At 38.6% G+C, this 21,591-nt stretch overlaps 1 protein-coding gene across 2 annotated transcripts; it reads left to right on the forward strand.

Moving 5' to 3' along the window:
- The first annotated feature begins 210 nt into the window (after positions 1-210).
- On the forward strand, positions 211-7,254 carry BTF3 (basic transcription factor 3). Of its 2 annotated transcripts, none has more exons than XM_039858108.1 (6): positions 211-368; positions 929-997; positions 4,352-4,465; positions 4,767-4,968; positions 6,176-6,232; positions 6,801-7,254. In XM_039858108.1, the coding sequence occupies exons 2-6, from the start codon at positions 929-931 to the stop codon at positions 6,845-6,847; spliced, it is 489 nt and encodes a 162-aa protein (XP_039714042.1). In that variant the 5' UTR covers positions 211-368; the 3' UTR covers positions 6,848-7,254. The 2 variants fall into 2 exon arrangements, with proteins under 2 accessions (XP_039714042.1, XP_039714041.1); XM_039858107.1 differs by having other exon boundaries at positions 233-606.
- The last annotated feature ends 14,337 nt before the right edge of the window (positions 7,255-21,591 follow it).

Genomic DNA, 21,591 nt, shown 5'->3' on the forward strand with positions numbered 1-21,591 from the left:
CAGAACCGACTTACTCAACCCTAACTGTGCAAGAACCGTGCTCTCTGACCCCGTCAGGGCTACTCGCAGTGCCTCCAGCCCAGTCTCCCGCGCGGTCTCTACCCGGCCAACGCTGGACGAGGAGAGGCTGCCCCCGCGCCGCGGTCACAAACCCCGCGTCCGGGGCTGCGCCTGCGCAGCAAGCCGCTGAGCGCGGGGCGAAGTCCGTTTCCTGACTTTTCGAGGAAGCGGCCTTGCGTCACTTCCGACCTCTCTCTAGCTGCCATCTTGTGTCCCCGCGTGTGTGCGCTTATTCTCAGCTGGTCTGCCCAAGACCTTCTGAGCGCCAACCCTAGTCCCCCGCGCGGCCCCGTTTCCTCTCCAACAAGGTACAAAAAGGCTGTGGACGCCGGCGTGGGAGGAGGACGGGAACGGGGGCGGGAAGTGCCCGGAAGGAGCGAGACAGGGAGGGACAGGGCTGAGGAGAGGAAGGCGATGCGACGGACAGGCGCACCCACTCAGGCTGACTCTCGGGGTCGAGGTCGAGCCAGGGGCGGCTGCCCAGGGGGCGAGGCGACGCCGTCTTTTCCTCCACCTCGCGGCGGAACCCGAGGACAGGAGCCTCAGGTACCGCGAGGCTTGCGGAGAGTGGCCGGGCCGGGCAGGCCCTGGCTAGGCCGAGGCCGGGCCGGGGCCGGGGTGGGGGTGCTGACCAGGCTTGGGTGAGAGCCCTTTATCCAGCCTGTAAAGATGGGGGAGTTGTGGGGGATGGGTAGGAAAGTGGGTGTTCTGGGCTCCCTCGAAACTGAATTGGGAGCGTTGCGGGGTGGATTTGGGATCCGGGCCTCGGCCTGTGTAGGACATTTGTTCTGGTGTTTTGGGAAATAAAGAGCGTGGGATGCTAGAGTGAACTAGACCTTTCTTTGCTGAGGGTTTCCCGTTTTTCTAGATGAAAGAAACTATCATGAACCAGGAGAAACTCGCCAAACTTCAGGCACAAGTGCGCATTGGTGGGAAAGTAAGTTTTAATAGTTATTATTTTTTTAAGTTTTAAAGTTCAGGTTTTTTCCTTTTGCATTTCCAATAGCGGTGGCTTGTCACTTTGTCTCTAGAGAGCATTTCACAGAGGTAGCAAATTGGGAGGGAGGAGGAAGCGAGTTAAATTAGAAATATAGTGTATCCATGAAACGTGCAGGTTGTATACTCAAAGAAAAACAAGTGAGTCGTAATGAAAAGAGCGCTTAAACTACAAACATCGCTCTTATGTAAATATCTTTCCAGTGTTACAGTGTTTTAAGTAGAGCAAAAGTGTTTCCTAATGTAGTAAGAAAATGTGTCATTTCAGTTAGATCATCATTGTGGCCATGGTGTCTCTGACTTGTTTTGGCCTTAATTGTATACAGTCGGTGCTTGCTTGCTTATTTATTTATTTAGTTATTTATTTATATTACTAAGCTAACTGAATTTAAATTTCACCCATGTTTTCAACTATAGTTAGTAGTTTGTCTGGATTATTGTTATACTTGATAGTTAAAAGTTCTTGCCTCTTCTAAATTAAGACCTTTCTGTAATGCTTTCTTAGCTAAATGCAATCCAGTATAGTAGTTGTACATTTTTTAGGGTATTTGAAGATTATCTTATAGGTACATTTTGGAATTTAAGAGCAGTGACTATAGATTTAAAAATATTACATAAGTGGCTATCTTTCTATTTTAACTTTGTAATTACGCTAAAACTGAGGGAATTAGAGTGATAGGTGTGTTTTTAAGTGATCAATTTTTAGCTAATTGGTTTTTCCTGGTGGATACTGAGCCCCTTCAAAGGGATTCTTTTTTGATTTAGTTTCTAGATTGTTCTGTAATTTACGTAAATCAGAAGTCCACTCTAGACAGAGGTCTACCTAGTTGTATTTTCGCATTGTTAGCACATTCTTAGTATTTAACAAGGTGTGGTATAGCCTGTTGAACAGAGCATGTCTTTACTTGGTAAAACTTGTATTTACTTGTATGGTAAAAGCTTCCGTAGTCCAAGTTTATTGCCTGTTAGTTTTTCCCAACTTTAAGCATTTACCTTCAAGTAGAATTTACTGTGAAATAGCCAAAAGTTGCACTTCGACTTAAATAATAAGATGTACATCTGTTAATTACTGGACTTTGCCAGCAGTAAATGTACCCTCATCATTTTTTCTTTCTTGAAGTTGGTAGACTTCAAGATCCACACTTACCTATTAACAACAGTGAATGTTTCTTGTCCTTTTTAGCAATTATGATAAGCTAGGTGTGGCCTTCAAGTGCCAGAAAAACTCATATTTGTGGGTCAGTGTTTGGATGCTCTTACACTGGTGTTTTTAACCAGCAATCCTTTTAGTACAGCTTTGAGGAGCAATTTGAATAATGTGTTTGTGTGCCATTTTTTTGTTGTTAGTCTTTAACTTGTGAGAGAAATCATTCTAGGGTAAAAGAAAGTCTAGGTTTTCTAGGATTCTTAAGGCTGATGTAGGATTAAACTTTACTTGTTTATTAATTAGTAGAAGACGTATTTCAGTTGTCATTGTAATATGGAAATTTTTTTTTCACCTTTGAAGAAACCTATTTAATGGGATGTAAAATTAGGTGAGTTAGTTTTGCCTTAGAGAAAACTATAAGTGTTAGGTATCTGATCAGAGCATTAATAATAATTTAATTATGTCAGTAAAAATTGAACTCTGCATAAATGAAGTATATGAAACCTAGAGAAGGTATGCTGGTTTTGTTTTTCGACTGTTATGGTGGTTTCTCAGAATGTCTTTTAGAGGTGTCTTGGAAACCAGGTATCTACATAACCACTTTAAGGTGGTGCTTATTCTTTGAGGTTTTTGAGGGGTTGGTAACCAGTATTTTCTGTAGCTGTTGATATTTTCTTAAGTTAAAATGTGTTTTATTTAAGCCTTTGCTATGCTGGATCCCGAGAATACAAATTTTAAGTAGCTGAAAGTACCTGTCGGGGAGGGGCTTTAAAGGTTAGTAGGGGAGATAGGCATCTTAAAAAATGTTTTTATCCCCCCCTCCCCCGCCCCGCAGTGTACTGTATATAGTGCTATTGTGCAGTAGGAACATTTTCAGAATATAGAGGTGGAAATGATTTGGCTTGGTTGCAGGATTTAGGGAGAGCACAGAAGAGATAATGACATCAACAGTATCTTAAAGGATGATAGGACTTGCTATGGAGGTTGGGGGACAGTAAGGTAGGTGGGTGGCAGTCCTTCCATGAAGAGCCTTATGTACAATGTAAAAAGCTAATCGAGCCTATATGAAGAGTATAGGAAAATGTTATTAAAGAGTTTTAAGCAGAATATGGGTAATCACATTTGCCTGGTTTTGAAAGTTTATAGGATATTTTTGAGATGGGGGATATTGGAGACTTGGCATATATGTTCAAGAGACCACAAGTTTTTCTGAAGCCTTATTCATTCATTCATCGAGTTACTGAGTACCTTCAATGATTCAGACACTATTCTAGATACTGGGTTTTATTACAGTAAACAGAATAGAAGCTCTCAAGGAGTTTACATTGTACTGCGAGGAGACAGACAATAAAATATACTTATCTCTATTAGTAATCAGTGTTATAAAGGGAAACTTGATGTAAAGAGATGAGTGTGGGAGTTGGTATTTTACATTGGGTGGTTGGGAAAGGCCACTCGATACAGACAGTGCTAACAGAGAGAAGATCTGTAGTAAGGGAGGGAGCCATGCACTGCTGGGGAAGAGAGGAACAGCATGTGCAAAGTCTCCTGTTTGGCCTATTTAAGGAACAGTATGGACGTTAATTTAGCTGAAAATGAATATACGTGTGTGATAGATGTGGTCAAGAGTGGCATAGTAGGGGCAGAACAGATCACGGTTAGGGTAAGACTTTCACATTTTATTCTTGAGTATTATAGGAGTCTGTATACAGACATTTAATTGGGTTATACACTATCTTGCCACGAATATTGATGAGTGTTGATTTTTTCTTTAGTTAATACAAAAATAAAAGCTTAGTTCTAGACATGGAATTTCTCAATGAGTCTTAATTTTGATTGACACATGCCACTACTCTAATCACTTTCGAGCAGATTATGTAAAAAGTAGGACTTTGAAAAGATCATTCCTTTATATCTGACAAAACTAGAATTTTATAAATTATAAAGAGACTTAGATAATTCTTTTTCTTTCCCTCTTTTGGCTTCCATCATTGCCCTAACTTGCCTACTCACTGCATAAAAGTTTGGTCACGGTAATTTTCTTACACAGATGCAAAGGTCAGAAAGGAATTCGAAATTGTTTCCATTTGAAAATGTCTGTTATAATATAAATGTGTGGTGTTTTCTTTCCTTTTCTCCCCACTTTAGGGAACTGCTCGCAGAAAGAAGAAGGTGGTTCACAGAACAGCTACAGCAGATGATAAAAAACTTCAATTCTCCTTAAAGAAGTTAGGGGTAAACAATATCTCTGGTATTGAAGAGGCAAGTGTTAAATTTTAATTCTTTATACACGTTTTGGCTGAAAAAGCTTTAATGTTTGTTCAGTAAATGAAATTTTTGACTCTACAGTACTTCCAACACAGTATTTCATATCCCTCTAAAATATGTTTCTTCTCTGTTAATAGATATTAGGGAGATTGCTAAGTCTGAAAACCATTAGACTGCACTTTCTATTCTACCCATGCTTCACAGTGAAGTACTATATTTCATTTGCTGCTTAATAAAATGTTTAGTTTTAAAGGGATTTTAGTGGGCGTTGCTAATTAAATTTTTTGTTTTATAGGTGAATATGTTCACAAACCAAGGAACAGTGATCCACTTTAACAATCCTAAAGTTCAGGCATCTCTGGCAGCAAACACTTTCACCATTACAGGCCATGCTGAGACAAAGCAGCTGACAGAAATGCTACCCAGCATCTTAAACCAGCTTGGTGCAGACAGTCTGACTAGTTTAAGGAGACTGGCTGAAGCTCTGCCCAAACAATGTGAGTTTCTTAGTAGTGGTTTTACCAAGGGTTACTGATTTATCAGTAGATTTCTAAGATCCTGTGGTGCCAAATGGATGTGAATATCTTTAAATTTGGAAATACATCCTTTTCTCTAAAAATGTTAATTTTTACACTGATTTTAATCAAGTATTCTTAGTATGTTCAATAATTTAGTATGCCGTGATCATTATACTTGTTTTCTACTAGCTTTCTTGCTTTGGATAAAAGACTGAAATTTTATCTTTGTTAGCTAGAAATTATGACTTAATTTTGGGCTTTTCTGATAATTGGCAGTTTAAAATTGATTAAAGATACATTATTAATTATCATATTTCTTCAGTTGTATCTATACAACTGATATTACCAATAATCTTTAAGAATTGGTCTGCCTCTGTTCTGCTGTTTTTAATTGTAGTATGATGAGGATTTTGTTCAGGACAGAAAATCATGTAGTTGCATAAGTGTATATTAGGGGTATAGCTACTTTATGCTGAAGCCCTCTGATTAAAATTTTGAAGAATGGGAATGTAGAAGCAAGACAGGCTTATTATATGGCCTGTTATTTAGTCATCCATGTTTTTTTAGGCATTTACTCTGTTTCAGTTTATTTTTTGTTATGCATCAAGAGGCATAACAGTTTCTAGAAAGTCTTAGATTTTCGGAGCTGAAGTAGACATGAGAAATAGCCCACTGAAAATTATATGGAGCTAGTACCGTTAGGTCTCAGTTCTCAAATATAGTTAACTTTCTTGTGTAATTAAAGGAAAATGGATGCTTACCACTCAAAGACACTTAATTTTTTGGTCATTTAATTTTCATTTCCGTAAAGGTACATTGAGCATCTCCCTTATGTCATGCACAACACAAATGAGTATTTGTTTGCCTCTTCATTTGCCTCCCGAAATAAATGTTACCATAATTTGGTATATGGGTTTACCTGTACCCTAAGGATTCCCTGTTGTTCTTATACTACCTGTGGTGGGCCAGAGGGATTGAATGGAGGGGTATGGAATTTGGTTTGTTGGCTGTTACTAGTATTGTAGTTCATTTGTAGACATCAGAATATCATGTTGTTGCTGGTACTATAAATGAAATCCCAAATGTCACTGTTGTCATCCTGAATATAAACCTTTCATCTGCTCTTTTGGTTAATGTTTATCGAAGACTTGGACAAATGTGTAATATTTACATTTCCCTTTTATAGCTGTGGATGGAAAAGCACCACTTGCTACTGGAGAGGATGATGATGATGAAGTTCCAGGTAGGAACCTTCACTTGTGCTTAACTAGAGAATCTTAGCTCAGGAGAAAAGGGATTCTTTATACTACAAGAAAGAGAGTAGGGTAAAGTAGAGGAGGAAGGTGACATGAACCTCACTTAGAATGAGAAAAATAATGCAGTGTTATTTAATTGGGACTTACGTTTGTGGACTTGGCTTTTTTCTTTTTGGGATTTTGGGAAGTTAGAGGTATCAGAACTTAAATATTTAATAAGTATTTCCACATCGACTAATGTATTACATTGCTTAAGTTTAACTTGGAGTGGGACAGGAATGGGGAGGTTTTATACATATTCTTTAAGCACAATTTTTATGTCATTGGCAAATTAATGATTTTTCCTCTTTCCCTTGTTTTAGTAATATGCCAAAACATACACTTCAAAATGTGCCAAATGGGTAGTGGTCTCATTGGAAATAAAAACAATGTTTAAATTTATATCCTGATTTAACTGTAGAATATAATTTGAGAGTGTTTCCTTATCTTTTTTAAGATCTGTATTTTTAGATTTGGCTTTTTTTTTTCTGAGTTCCTGTGTTTATATTTTTCTAGATCTTGTGGAGAATTTTGATGAGGCTTCCAAGAATGAAGCAAACTGAATTGAGTCAACTTCTGAAGAAGATAAAACTTGAAGAAGTTACTGGGAGCTGCTATTTTATATTATGACTGCTTTTTAAAATTTTTTTCGTGGCTCTGATAAAATCTCAATCTCTAATATTTTTAGGCCCAAGCCCCTTGGACACTGCAGCTCTTTTCAGTTTTCGCTTATACACAAATCATTCTTTGCAGCTAATTAAGGTGAAGAAACCTGGGAATAAAGTTTGAAACAAAGGTTAATAAAATTCTTTGCCTAGTATACAGTTTTATTTTTTATTTCATTGACACTGATTTGTACACAGAAGGCAAAGTTGTTTGTAGAAAGCTAATCATGGTATGTAATATGGCTGATAATCTTTGGAATTTGATTAAAGATTTAACATGATAGTAAAATGTAACAAAGGTGGTAAAAAGTTCTTCTGTTTTCAAACTTCTTTCTTCAGCAGCCCTTAGGGCTTCCCTGGTTTATGTGATGGATATAATTATTAAATGAGATAGAATATTCCTTAGTGGGTGAGCAGGGTTTTTTTTTTCCTCTTAATATTGTCTATATTGTAAGCATTTACTGAGTTCCTTATGTGTATTATCACACTTAACTTTCTCTCTAAATTTAGTCCTCAATTTATGAAGTAGAAACTAGTAGCTCCATTTTGTAGATGTAACCAGGAGTTATTTCAAGAAAGTAAATCTCTTAACTCCCTTCTATGCAGGATATTCTATAAAGTACCTGAATAAAAAGTAGGAATATCACCTTGTCTTTTCCTTAAATGATAACACTAAGTGAATTTGGCTACTTTTTAGAAAATTTAACAAGTAAAATTGACATGTGTATACAGTTGTAAGAATTTTAATAGGCAACACAAGTAACTGCCACCGTAATCAGGGTACTGAACAGTTTCATCACCCCAGAAAGTTCCCTCAATAATAAGGCTACTCTTTAAAAATTATATTAGCAGTTACAGTGTTGAAGCAACTTTAAAAACTTTACAAATGGCAATTAAAACATAATTACATCAGGGCCAATTGAGGGAGAAAATTGTCAGTTTCTACTTAAACAGTAAAAATTATTTTAAGTTTCCATACCAACTTGCAAGTACCTTTTAAAGGTACCATACAGCTATATCTAAAAGTCAATATTAGTTAACTACCAAAAATGAAATGTGTAAACAGCACATCTCAATGTTCTGTTTTCTTTAAAGGTTATGTATCAGTTCTGTTAAACTGCTACAGTAACACGTACTCTAAAGCTTTGATTTACAAAATTACAAAAAGTACAGGTTTCCAGACTTAAGGGTTAGATTGGGCTCTGCTACATAATTCACTCCAAGTCCCAGACTGATGAGACAGCCTGTCTGGGGAACTCAGCTTCCTGAGTGAGAACATGGTGGGTCATGTGCTGGCTCTTAAAGCTGTTAATCACAAATGTCACTTCTAATATGTAACTGACCAAAGCAAGTGGGATGGGTAAACTGGAGGGTGGAGGATGGGAAAGGTCTGGAATGGGTTCTGAAGACTTAACACTCTGAGGAGCTCCCAAGTGACACCAATGCCATTGGCCCACTGGCCATACTTTTGAGTAGCATGAATAGAGATTTTCATAATTCATCTCAAGAGAGTAGAGTGACATTGACAGGCTGACTTGAGCATGTGAAGGATGTCACTTATCTGAATATCCAGTTGTTTGCCCTGGGTCTATATAGGTAAGAGATTAAGTAGAAAAGTGTAATAGATTTTTGGGCTGGGCCTATTCCAGGGCAACATGGTGCTTGCAGCAGATACTGGCTAAGGTTAATATTGTTGCCTGTACTCTGACTAAAAGTGTTATTTCTTTGGTTCATTTAAATAATCTGATGTGTTTGGGGGCTACAGGTTAATAAGAAAGGTTTTTCTTTTATTCAGTATTGAGATAGAGTTATGCTACAGTTACAAATGACTAAAAATTTTGGTTAAAAAGGTCACAATACTATTTTGCCTGTGGCTGAGCTCCACTTTCCTCCAGGAGCATCCTCTAATTGGAGCACTGGTAGTGTCAGGACAGGGAAAAGGGATGGGAAACAACCAGCTGGCTCTTCAAAGTTATGTTGGGAAGTGATGCACGTCATTAATAAACCAAATTTCATCAACTGGAGTAAGTCACATACATAGTCAAGTCTGATGGCCATGAGGATGGGGAAGTATCTTTTCCCAGAGCAGCATAGCATATATATTTACCAATTAATACAATCTACCAATCCCTACAATTTTTCATTAATTGCCCACAGTTCCTGTAACTATTATATGTTAAGCACTGTACCACTTGTTTTATATCAGAACAATCCCCCAAAGGAGTCACATTGTACAGGTAAGGAAATCATCTTTAAGAGGAAATTGCTCGTATGAGGTCACACTGCTCCCTAAGGTGGTGGGATGAGATTCAAGCCCAGGTCTGCTCTTGCCTTCAGGACCTACTGGAAAGGATTTCAGGCCCTGGCAGGCTAGAGGGGCAGATGATTCTGACCTGGTTGAACTTTGGGCTGTTGTTCATTGATGGCTGTTTGTTCACTCTGTTTAAGACTAGCCCTGGGGCAAACTAGCTTTCAGCTGGATCTGAACCAGGGCTACATTAATGAAGAGATCATTGATTTTGATCTGACAACTCCTAGGATTAAAAGCCTTTATTTATTAAAATAATCAAACTGAGTACGTTTCTGTTATCTTCATAATAACGCTGTATGCACAGGGCAGAAAGCTACATTCTAAAATTTGGAAACAAGTTTAGAATGGGCTGAAGGTCACTAAGGATTGGTTCTGATCTCTACTAATTTTTTCTCCAGTACATAACACTGGATTTTTGTCTTAGTAGATTACTCTCCTTCCCCCAAAAGATACATATGTCATTTATTTTCTGGAGAGAAGTCAAGGGAACTAATAACAGTTTTTAGTTCTTCCAAAACAATAATTTTAAAAGTCTTCTATTCACATAAGCTTTCATCACTCCAATCAGCACAGTCTTGAATACCATTTTTGCAGCGATTTCTGGGAATGCAGTCGCAGTCAGCAAAGAAAACAGTATCACATCTCCAGCCTGAACACTTTGGGCACTGTAAAAAGAGACAATTTTATTTATTTTAAAAAGCATAACTGTTAAAATGTTAAGGTGGACTGGAAAAGATGCTATTGGAAATGAAATAGCCCTTTGGATCTTAAAAATATTAGTGAAAACTGTCCAAGGGGAAAACTGCAGGTGTTTATTAAAGATTCTACATATTTGGGTGAAAGAATTTGTACTTTGAAAAGTCAGGAAGGGTACTACTTCTATCTGCTTGCAAATAAACATACTGATATGGTATATAAACAAGGAAGGTTCCATATGAGTTTGTATGTGTTCAATAAGCAGGGAAAAGAATCAGTATTTGCTAATCTGCAGCTGGCAAGAAGAAAAGGACCTGTTTATACTTTAGCCTTGTGTTGTCAACACATTGTTAGATAACATGCAAGTCCTAGGAAGCATTTCTTTTTCTACCCTCCACGACGATCAGGCAAAAGGCAGGAAATGATCTAGTTAGTGTACTATACTTCTGATAAATCTTTTACATACTAATTAGGGTCATGAGCTCTTGGATCTGCTGCCATGGTTTTAAAATAATCTAGCCTTGCCAGATTGCAAAGTGATCAAGAGTACTGCACAGTGTTAACTACCACAGAGAACACTGTGGGAGGCAGAGAGGAGAGTGAGAGAGGAGGGGCGAGGAAATACCAAAGGTTAAGCAAACAAAAAAATCTTTGAAAGTCAAAGCATTCAACAAAGCATCCTTTGATCTTTACAAAAATTTCCAGAGAAATCCAAAAGGAATTTGATAGCAAACGAGTTGTTCATCAAGATTAGAATTTCCTTCATTAATCTTTGCAAATCTGGCTTTATTTGCTTTTTAGTTACATTAAAAATGCAAACTACTGGAAATGATGGAATTACTTAATTGTGAATATAAATATCCTTAGGAAGATTTCTAAATATAGGTTAATTTATGTAATAAAACCCATTAAAACATCAATTATATGATTTTGTTTTTATCTGATTCATCTGAACAATCGCCACAGTTATTTCTTGTGCCACACACCTTGTCCATATATGTCCAAGTCTTCTGGTTAGGACACTTGAATATTAAGTTTTGTGGGAGACTGCTCGGCATTTGGCCTATATTAGACAAAGGCATTATTTCTAATACAAATAATTCATGCATAATAATGCTTTAATTATAATTCTAAATTTTAGTTATTAGTTGCTGGTGACCATTCTTTCATTCTGATTATTGGTCCACTTCACCACAGTAGGTAGCAGATTCTTCACCGTGATGCAGTCCAGCTTGCCGTTACAAAGCATGGAGGGTGGCAAGCAAGTAGTGAGGTCTTCACACAAGAAGCCAAGTTGCTGTGAAGCCGTTTTACATTGTCGATATGGTGAATCTGTTAGATTTATAAGACAAGTACCGGATGTTGATGTATGCATCTATGACCATAAACGTCAAGTTTTAATAATATAATAACCCATCTATAACAATCTGCTGGCTCCTTCCCCCGTCTGCTTCTTTCCATTGTTCTTTTCCCAGTTATTTCTTCTTTTTTTTTTTCCTCCCCCATTCTTCCAAACTCTCTAGGCCTATTAGCTTGCATTTTTTTTGCAATACCACTGGCATTTGGGCAAACAAGAGTGGACTTACTCCTGCCTGAGAAGGAATTAAAGGTGTCTAGGGGGAAGAATCAGTTAGCCTGAGCTCTGGTTTGAGCTTTGCCATGCGTTGGTTGAATGCAGCTTCCTCCATTATTTTTTTAGCTAGAAATGATAACAAAGATAATTTGCTACACCAACCTCTAGGGGATGCTGTGAGTTAAATCGAGATCAGTGTTTAAATGCGGTGAATCTACTCACTCTAAAATAAGTGGAAGTTTGTCAAAACAACGTGATGGTGTTTTTTTTTTTAAAAAATGTGTTAACTACTATAAAAATTTGATGGAAGTTAAGATGTAAATAGATAGGTAACATATCTGAAGCATATTTACACCTAAAATAATGTATCTCCAGAAAATTCTGTTTTTTTTGTGTGGAGTGGTAAACAGGCTGGGAGTATTTTAGATACCTGGTTTAGAGTTAGTAAAGGCTTGGCGAAGGTGTGTTTTTCATTTTGAAAGTTTTGTGGTTGGGGCCAGGTTGATAATTAGAAGGCAGACAATACCACAGTTTGTATCCTTTAATCCATGAGGCACTTGGCATTATGATTGTGGCTGATTTTTCTCAAGTTACTAACAATATTTAACACCCCACCCAACCTGATTTAGTACTGAATTATATGGTCTTCTGTATGGCTCACCACTGTTTTCCTAGTTTCCCCAATTAGAATAGAAACTCCTTGAAGGTAGAAACCATGTCCTGTGTAGGCTTCTGAGCTGGGCGGAGCCGGGTTGGAACCCTGGCCTGTCGATTTAGCAGCTATACGATCTTGAGTAAGTCACCTAACCTCCCCAAATCTCTGTTCATAATGATGATAACAACAGCCACCTCACAAAACTGTTGAAAAGAATGAAGTAAAGATGAGGTGTGTAAAATGTCTAGAGCAGTCACTGGCACATGCTACATGCCAACTACCCTTTTTCAGAAGACTTACCTATTTTGCAAAAATATGGGGGATAAATATACTTTTATTGGTTGAGTGGATTATTGATAGATCTGTCACCTAGGGGAGACACATACTTGCAGGTCTTCCAGGTATCCCAAAGGTAATCCCAAGACTGATCACAGCAGCCAGAATGCCAAGCATAAGCAATACCATGCAGGCAATCCAAAGGCACTACCTGGTGGGAGGCCAGCATTGCTCTGTCATAGCAAAACACACAACACGAAGGAGAATAAGTCTTCATCTCAGAGCAGAGGCTCATGTTAACTACTATACTAACTGGCCAGATGTCCATGGTTATCTCAGTGTGAAAGGCAGGAGCCAAAATTACAAGACCTTAAACATGTACTGTAAGTTACAGTGGTGCTTTTCCTGCCTACAGTTTCTAATTTACTCTTCTGGGCAATTGTCCTTATGATGATTGAATGTTGCTTCCCCAGTTATGAAAATGAAGCTTCAAAATAAAGAAACAGGGCCAGTGGGGTGACATGACTTCTGAGGTTTATGCTGATGTAAATGGAACTATCTTACCTCAAATTCAGGTCTTCTGGTTCCCTGTCCAAGGCTACGTCTTCCAGGCCAGTGTTTCTTCAAACGTGGTTTTCAGGCTGCCTACATCAGAATCACTGAAGGAAATGCAGACTCCTGGCCTCTACCCCAGACCTACAGAATCAGAATCTCTAAGGTTTGGGGCAGGGGATCTGTATTTTTTTTTTTTAAATTTTTGGTATGTTTTTTGAGCATATGTAGTTTGAGAACAGCCCTATACCAAAGATGAAATGTAGACTTTGGTCTAGGTTCCAACCAAGCTTTCCAAAGGACATTGATTGGTGGTTTCTGGAGTCAGCAGTCCTTGAAGAGCAGGAGAAGGAAGCTGCTTCTCTTTAGAGTGGCTTGGCACCATGAGAACTTGCCTGACTGGTTTTATTGGCACACCATGAAGAGAAAAACAGTGCTCAGTCTGATCATTTTGTCAGCACTACCTTTCCCAAACAGTGAGACTCACCTTTGATATTTCTGAGGCAACCCATTGGCCAGAGTTCTGAAATATCTCTGAACCTTCTTCTTTAGTAGCCTAAGTCTGCAGTTGTGGGATTTCCTGGGCCCATACCAAAGGAATTAGCATTCAAACCCACTTGCGGGTAAACAGTACATTTTAATAGAAGAGAGATGGGATGGCATCTTTTCATAGGAATCAATCCTAGACTCTAAGGCTTTTATGCCTTTGGAACTATATTAAGTATGAAAAATTAATTCTTTAATCTCTAATATCCAATATAGTTTCAGAATCAATAGCCCTGTTATGTAGCTATGAAATTCATATGATTGGTGAAGAAACCTAGGCCTAAAGAATTTCAATGTCACAGCCAGTACGTGGAAGAAACAGAGACTAGAAACTCAATCAGACACTCCAAGTTTTTTTTGCCTGAAGCTTCCCTGAAGATTCTAACTTTACTGAATCACACAAAACCTGTAAACCTTCGCTCCTGAAACCTGGGATCAGTGTTAATTTGTCCTTCCCACAGTAGCTATAAGCCTTTAAAATGTTCCTAATCTTTGATTTAGAAATCCTATCCTATGCATATAATTAAATACACAGAAAAAAGCTTTATGTAGAAGACTTTTTACATAGTGTAATTCATAATAGAAAATGCTAATGCTAAACAATGCTAAAACACTTTAAAGTGATCAAAAAATTACTCAATTTTATATACAATGGGTTCTCAAACATATAAAACAATGAGATAAAGACGTTAAGCATGAAAACAAAGTCTGGGGGAGTTAGTAGTGGCTGTCTCTGGATTTTGGTTCATGTGTTCATCATTCATTCTTTCAGCAAATATTTGTGGAACACCTGTGTTAGGCAGTATGCTAGGCTCTGTAGATACAATAGTGAACAAAATAGCTTACAGTAGAGGGAACAATGTGATTTTTTGTAGGGGGTTTGCATCGGAATCACCAGGGGGTGGTTTTTAAAAATTCACTTCATGCTCCATTCCTGAAGACTGGTTCACTGAGTCTAGGATGGCGTTGGGCATGATAAAGTCTTTTTCCAAAGCTTTCTTGGTGATTCCGAAACACAGCTAGGATGATAGATACTCTCCTAGAAATGAGTCTTCAAACTTTTATAATTGTGGATCTCTTAAGGAACAAAATAAATAAATGAAATAAAATTGGCAGTCTCCTATAATGCTAATTTATAAATCTATGAATGTAGTTAATATATTATGTATATTATAAAACATATCTGAAATTGAAATTTAAAAAGGATGAAATTAAATATACTGTATAAAAATAAGGGTTTGCTATTTTCTTCCCTAAACCCACTGGATCCTCTCGTGTGCCCTGTGTGGTTCATTTAGAAATTGCTTTTCTAGTCTAACGGATAATGAGGCTGTAAGTGGCAAACAGGAAAGGAAGCTATTTTAAGAAGTTATTGCTTATTTAGCACGACAGCCCTTAAGGGTATAGAAAAGTCTAATGCAAACACTAATGGTTAAAATAGAATTAGACATTAAAATAGACCTGTGACATTAAAATGGAATTAGAACAACAAAACATGTCTTTATTACCTCAGTGGCTAATGTGTAATTGGAAATCATTTCACTGTAGGTCAGCCAACATGAGAAAACTTTATGGTGTCTCTGGGCCTTAAAATCTATCAAGCCATAACATCCAAGAGGGAGGGAGGAGAAATGGTGCAGATTGAAATATGAACAGAGGAGCTTATACAAGGTCTGGAGGCCTGAGGGTCTGCAGTGGCTCAGTGCCAGCTGGGGCCAGTGGGATTCTGAGGAGGGTCTGAGGCTGGAATGTTGAGCTGAGGGGCCCAGAAGCCTTAGGCCTGCACAATAATTTCCTCACTTGCGCCGACCCCATTCAATGCAAGGCCACTTTCTGCACCGAAGAGGGCAGCAGAGAGCAACAAATGGGCCCTAAATTTCTCTCAGGATTCTTTCATCCCATTAACCATTAAGTATCATCTTTCCTGGCTCATGTGTGACATGGACAAGAGGAACTGGAAGGGCCAGGAGATACTCATGCCTGTCCCATGCTATTTACAGATGACTGGCCAGACCATCTTAAAACATTTGGAGGTCAATCTGCAGCCACTTGACCCTGTCGTTATGATTGTTTCCCATTTGTAAGCAGTAGAAGGGTGGTTTAAGCACCCTCAAATACACTGTCTCAATTGCTCTCAGAGTGAGCAGGTGAGGTAAATGGAATTTGTAGGGAACAGCCAAACATATGAACGCCTGCCTATAGCTAGCTACTGACAGAGGTGGACTTAGACTCTTGTCCCCCAAAAGCAAATGAAGTTTAACTTTTCCTAGCTAAACTCACCTTCCTCAGAGTTCTTGGACAGTTTCTCAAGGATATGCAAGTTCTCTAGGAGAATCTAAATTCTGGTTTTCATAGTGACAGTAATCTGTAACAACTTTTATGAGCACATCCTGAATCATCTGGATGATCACAACTGACTAGTAGCATAGGTATCATCAGAATCCTTGTGTTTATCCTTCTGTTTGTATTTATCTTTGAGTTTATACCAAGTGAAATCCAGGTGACTTCATGGAGTACTCTATCACCGAAAGATTTTGCAATAGGTCGAGCAGACTAATATCTTCAAATAAAAATGAGAACTTTACTGAGTTGTCAAGTCACACCTGCATTGCTCACTTGCAGAGTGTTGGTTAAGTGAAATGCTTGCTTCTCCTGAACCACAATGTAGGCTGGGTGTATTTATACTCCTATTTGGTAAGCAGAACATGCTTTAGGGAATTATATTTTCAAACTCATAGAAACAGATTAAATATATATGACGTGAGCTATCATTTTTCTACCATTAACCTCAAATTGACAATTTAGTTTCTGCAAGACAATACTATCCACTGAATTACCACATTAAATTAATATGATAAATTTGAATTTTGTTACCTTTATGACATTTGATTGCAATTTTGTTTTGCAATTATATAGTAATCTATAAAATGTACTTTACACATTGTTTTATGGTAGTACATAGTACATGTTGAAATAATATTAGAATAAAAATGACAGTGATAGCAACATGGTGAGAGCTGGGGGCCTGCAATAATTTTCTAAGGATATGAAGGGATTCATTCAGTATTTGGGTTTGAGGAACCTATGCCATAGGAAGCTGACTTATCTCCTCTTGGCAATCTTGCTGCATACGCTTCCCACTCCAAGACAGCTCACCTCTGAGAGCTGCTTACAAATTCATTTTCTTCCTCTTTCTTTAGCAATATCACCCCAACTCTTCTCTGACTGGAACTTTACACTTAGCTCCTGGACTCATCAGGGGACTCACCTTGGGAAAAGTTTTGAGACCTTAATCTAGTCAAATAGCCTTATTTTACACATGAAGGAACTAGGGCCTAGATGGATGAAGTGACCTTGGTGCGTTGACATCCTGGGGTTGCAGACTTCTCTGTGCCAGTTTCTGGCTAAAGGCCACTGGTCAAAGTGGTGAAAGGAGAGAGAAGGCTTGTGACTTGCATGTAGGGAAACTTTGCTCCTCAGTCTGCTGTCTGTGGTGATATAGCCTGTCCCAGAAATGCACCATTGATTTGAATATGCAAACGGCCAGAATTGTTAAGAGCTAATCCAAACCATCAGAATCGTTGATTCCAGCTCTAACAAAGAAGAATAAACAAAATTTTTCTGAACTGGAAAATGGTCTAGGATTATTATTATTTTTTGTTTTGTTTTTCCAACCCACCAAAAATTAGCTTTCAACACCAGAGTGTTTTATTAAAGTTTTTCTAATATGCTTCATTGTTTTGTTAATCAAGCTTATCACTAGTGTAGCATCTTTATATCTGTATTGCTAATTGGCTTCTTTCAAACCAAGTTGACATTTTAGTGGGGGGTTTTTTGTGACCTTTTTTTCTTTTCATTAAATAGGTCATGTATTATTAGCTTCTTTGAAGATTGGCTGCCTTTTTAGGGACATTTTTTTCATACTGACTTGTACGCTTATAAAATATGCAGTGAGGACAGATGGACAGAAGGCTGGAGTGGAGAAGAAGGAAATAATTACCTGCCTAGTGCAAAGTGTATGATTGCAATTTTCTATGTATGCCACAAACTATAAAAGGTCAAAATAATAGTGTGAGGTATTTAAGATAACACAGTTGTTTTGTTTCTGGTCTCAGTTTATCAATAGTGATGATACTAGCTAGGAATGCTCAGGGGCATCCACCTGGACTGGTACTATTTGTGGAGCCCCCATAGACATTTTATCAACCAATGTTGCGGCTGGACCTACCCTTGTGGTTCTTATTATGATTGCAAAATATACTTCAGCAACGACTGTCAGGGAGCACTGAAAATAAACACGTTTTATTATTCACAAGTAAGTCTTGGAGGGTACATGGCATACCCGCAGCCAGACATCGTGGTCACAAGCAGAGAGAAAGAGTCTCTCTCTCTCTCTCTCTTTCTCTCTCTCTCTCTCTCTCACACACACACACACACACACACACATACACACACGTGCCTGGAGTTGTCTGGGCACCTAGGGTTCTGCCTTTACTGAGGTCAAGGGTGGGGTGCCTAAGGTTTCATGGATTCACTATTGGTGAATTCCAAAGCTAGGATTAAAATATAACCTAGGCTCTAGTATTATTATCTGATCCCTATTTAAAATCACATATAGTTGTATTTGCTTCAAGCAAGCCATTATGTAGTATATCAAATCCAAGGTGCTTTTTAGGTTGAAGATTTTTCATCCTAACCCAGTGTCAATGGAAGATTTCACGTTACTTCATCATGACTGTCACCTAGTGGACAGTTCTTGTATGACACATCAGGTACATCCTGCTTTCAGAGGTACATGCTTATTTTAGAGGTTAAAATGAGAAAAGAAAGAGTGTGCTTTAGAATTATTGAAACAGAGTATGTTTGCATTAAAAGAATTAGAGACTAATTCCTCATTTTGCATAAAATTTCCATGGTAGGCCCTTAATGACTGATTCTTTAAAATATAATTTGATTTACTAAGTCCTAGTAGATACGCAATGTTGACGGAATATCACTATTGCACAGAGTAGGTGACAGCTGTGCAGTGCAAGCTTTGCTTATTGTCTGCCTTTCACCTGCTGGGACAAAAATGGTGTACGTCAGTATGTAATTTAGTCCCGATAATATATTTTTTTCTCTCTCTCTCTTTCCTTTTGCAAAATGTAGATAACAGAAAATTATTTGCCATTAGCATCTTGTCTTTCAAATAAAAAAAATTAATAGCAGACTTCATAAGATAGATTTGTTGGCTTTCGTTCCTCAGTATTTCAGCCTGGAAAATGCTGAGATATCATCCTCTGTTGGGTTCTATTTTAAGCATGTGTAGAGAACAAGCCTGAGAGGCCTGGCTCCTTTACTATTTACTAGCTGTGCAAGTCTTATGCCTACTTGGGTCTCAGTTTCCTTGATGGTCAAGCGAATATGTTTCTCAATTCTTCCGACTCCCAGGGACTCATAGGTAAATCAAATGAAGCAATGGAAAGAAGCATTTTGGTAACTGTTAAAAGCTTTATACCAATGTATGATGAGAATCACTGAAAAAAAAAAAAAACACTTGGAGAATGTTTTGGTAAGTGTCTGCAGGAGTAGAAACAAATCTTTTCAGTTTTTTTTTTAATTTTAAAATAATTTGGAACAAAATCAAAGGATTGGATCTAAGTCTGCGTAGTGCAAAGAATTTAGCTTATTTTTAGGGTTTAAAAATGATGACAAATTGTTATACTAAGGGACTGCCATTAAGCCACTGGTGATGATACTTAAGTCCTGCACAGTGAGTAGACACAAGTTTGGTCTGCAGGTTGCTGGGAAGTCAATCCCAATAGCAGTTTCAACTTTCTCCCAGGTGTACATTTACCTGGCAGGTGGGTGGGGACCTCCTGAGCTAGAGCATGAACCCCTCTCAGAAATTTAGGCAGTCAAACCTTCAGAACCAAGGTTGTCTCCAAAATGAATCCTCTTGAGGCCGAGGGGAAGCCTATGCCTTGGGAATCTGTGGGGAGTGGATTTGGTCTACTCAGAGCAGGTGAAGACAGAGGCTTTCCTGAGCTCTCCTATCGGTTGGTCACCTGAAAATCCCCTTCTCCTTTTCTTCTGAAAAGGACCTGATTCAAAATAACCCTTCCCAGGTACTGATTAAACCTCTGACAGGAATTATAAATGTGTGTGACCCTGGTACCTGAAGATGTAAAAAATCTGACCCTTGAGGTCTTGGGGCCTGTGAAAAATTTGCTCAGGTCACAATCATGGAAAGTCATCTTCAGCAGGATGAATATTACTGCTGACTTTTATTATTTTGTGAATGGTTTAGCTTATTTATAAGTTATAGGAAAAACTTTTAGACTGCTCAACTGTATATTTATTTTGTTTAGAGGCTATGTTTATGTATATATCAATCATTTTGTTAAAATATTTTTATAATAAAACTGTTTTATATATGTACACATATATGTTATCCTGTATATGTACTTATATATCAATGTAAGCATATTGACATTTATGGAAAATTGGTTGTTGAAAGTGATTCGCAGTGGATGTACCTGAACAATTCTTGTGCATAATCTTTGGTCCCTAGAAACTCTGAAGGTCTAAGTGTGACAAAGGCAGCCAATTTTACCCCCATTGGCTCGCTCACTTGGAGTTTACCTGCATCTGCACTCCAGATAAAGCTTCCCAGGAGCCAGAGTCTGGAAAACCCCTATTGGTACTTTAGGTGCCTTGAAGCCATCAGCTGACACACAGAGAAGGTATTATTGGGTGGTCCCTGGGACATGACTGATGTTCTGGGACATGACTCCTATTTGGCAGAGCCCTTTTATTTAAAAAAAAAAAAAAAAATTTTTATTTTTTGAAAAAGTAGAAATGTCACCTTTTTTATGATTCATATCTGAAGGCATTTCCTTTGCACTGGAAAGATCAGAGACTCCTGTCATCTACAAGAGAAGGAATAGCCTTGACTATACTGATGCATGGTGAGTTATTTTGAGGTACAGAACTTATTGGAATGAAATGAGACTTCTCTGAGGGAGAGTTAAGCTGAGCTCTCTCATTTTGCATCATTCTTAAGAGGTGCTCAGTGAATATTTGTGGGAGAGAGGAAGAGAAAAGAGGGAAGGGAGAATGAAATTGGCAGGGTTCAAGCCTTTAGGAAGCAGGTGTCAGGCTCAGCATGAATAATTTAGTCCTACTAAAGGATCTTTTAAGAAAGAGGACATTTTATTTTCCAAAGGAATGAATTTCTTAGTACATAGGTAGTTCTAAGCTAGCTAGAGATTGTGTCCTAGCCTGGCAATTGAACTAGCCCGGGAAGATGGATGAATTGGTGGAATGGGTGGCCCCAGGGGTCTATTTATGGGTGCTGAGTTGTATAGGGTGGAGGCTCTTCGCAGAGTTTCGTGGAGGAGGTTGAGGCAGTGAGGGATAAGGAGTGTGGTAAATGTCTCTGATGCTGGTCCCTTGGCTGGTTCTCCGGGGCTAGCTCTCCGGAATCTAGAATCATGCCTGAGCCCTGGAGAGAGAGAGGGGAGGGGAGGAAAGGAGAGGGGCAGCATGATGGGGGCTAAAGGATCTATTTTCATGAAGGACTTCTTGCGCTCAGGTGGCAAAGTAGGGACACAGTCTGGAAAGGGGTATTCTCCTTATTTGTAACTATCAAAGTTCTTACTGTCAGAAACGAACTCTGGTTAAACAGAAAAGGAATTGACTAAAAAGCTGTGGTTCACTGAAATACCAAGAAGTCTTGAGAAGCAGGCTGAATGAAGGCCAGGAACAGGTAAACCAGGCAGCTGCAGGGCCACAGCCCAAATCTTACCAGTGAGACATGGCCATGACATTTTGTACAGCACCTACTGCTTCCAGCAACTGAATATCGCTGCGATTGCTGTTGTCACCATTATGAACTCTACTGTTCTTACTGCGTTGGGTCAGTAGCTGTCAGCTCAGAAGTCTGGGGTGGGAGCATCTGATTGGTTAAACCTCTATCACACACTGGCACTCTAGTTGCATGGGAGGCTGGAGAGGGCTGGGAAAAGGAAAAGCCAGGAAAGAAAGCTCCT

This window comes from Pteropus medius, unplaced genomic scaffold, assembly GCF_902729225.1.
Source record: "Pteropus medius unplaced genomic scaffold, Ma_sr-lr_union100, whole genome shotgun sequence".
Lineage (NCBI taxonomy): Eukaryota > Metazoa > Chordata > Mammalia > Chiroptera > Pteropodidae > Pteropus > Pteropus medius.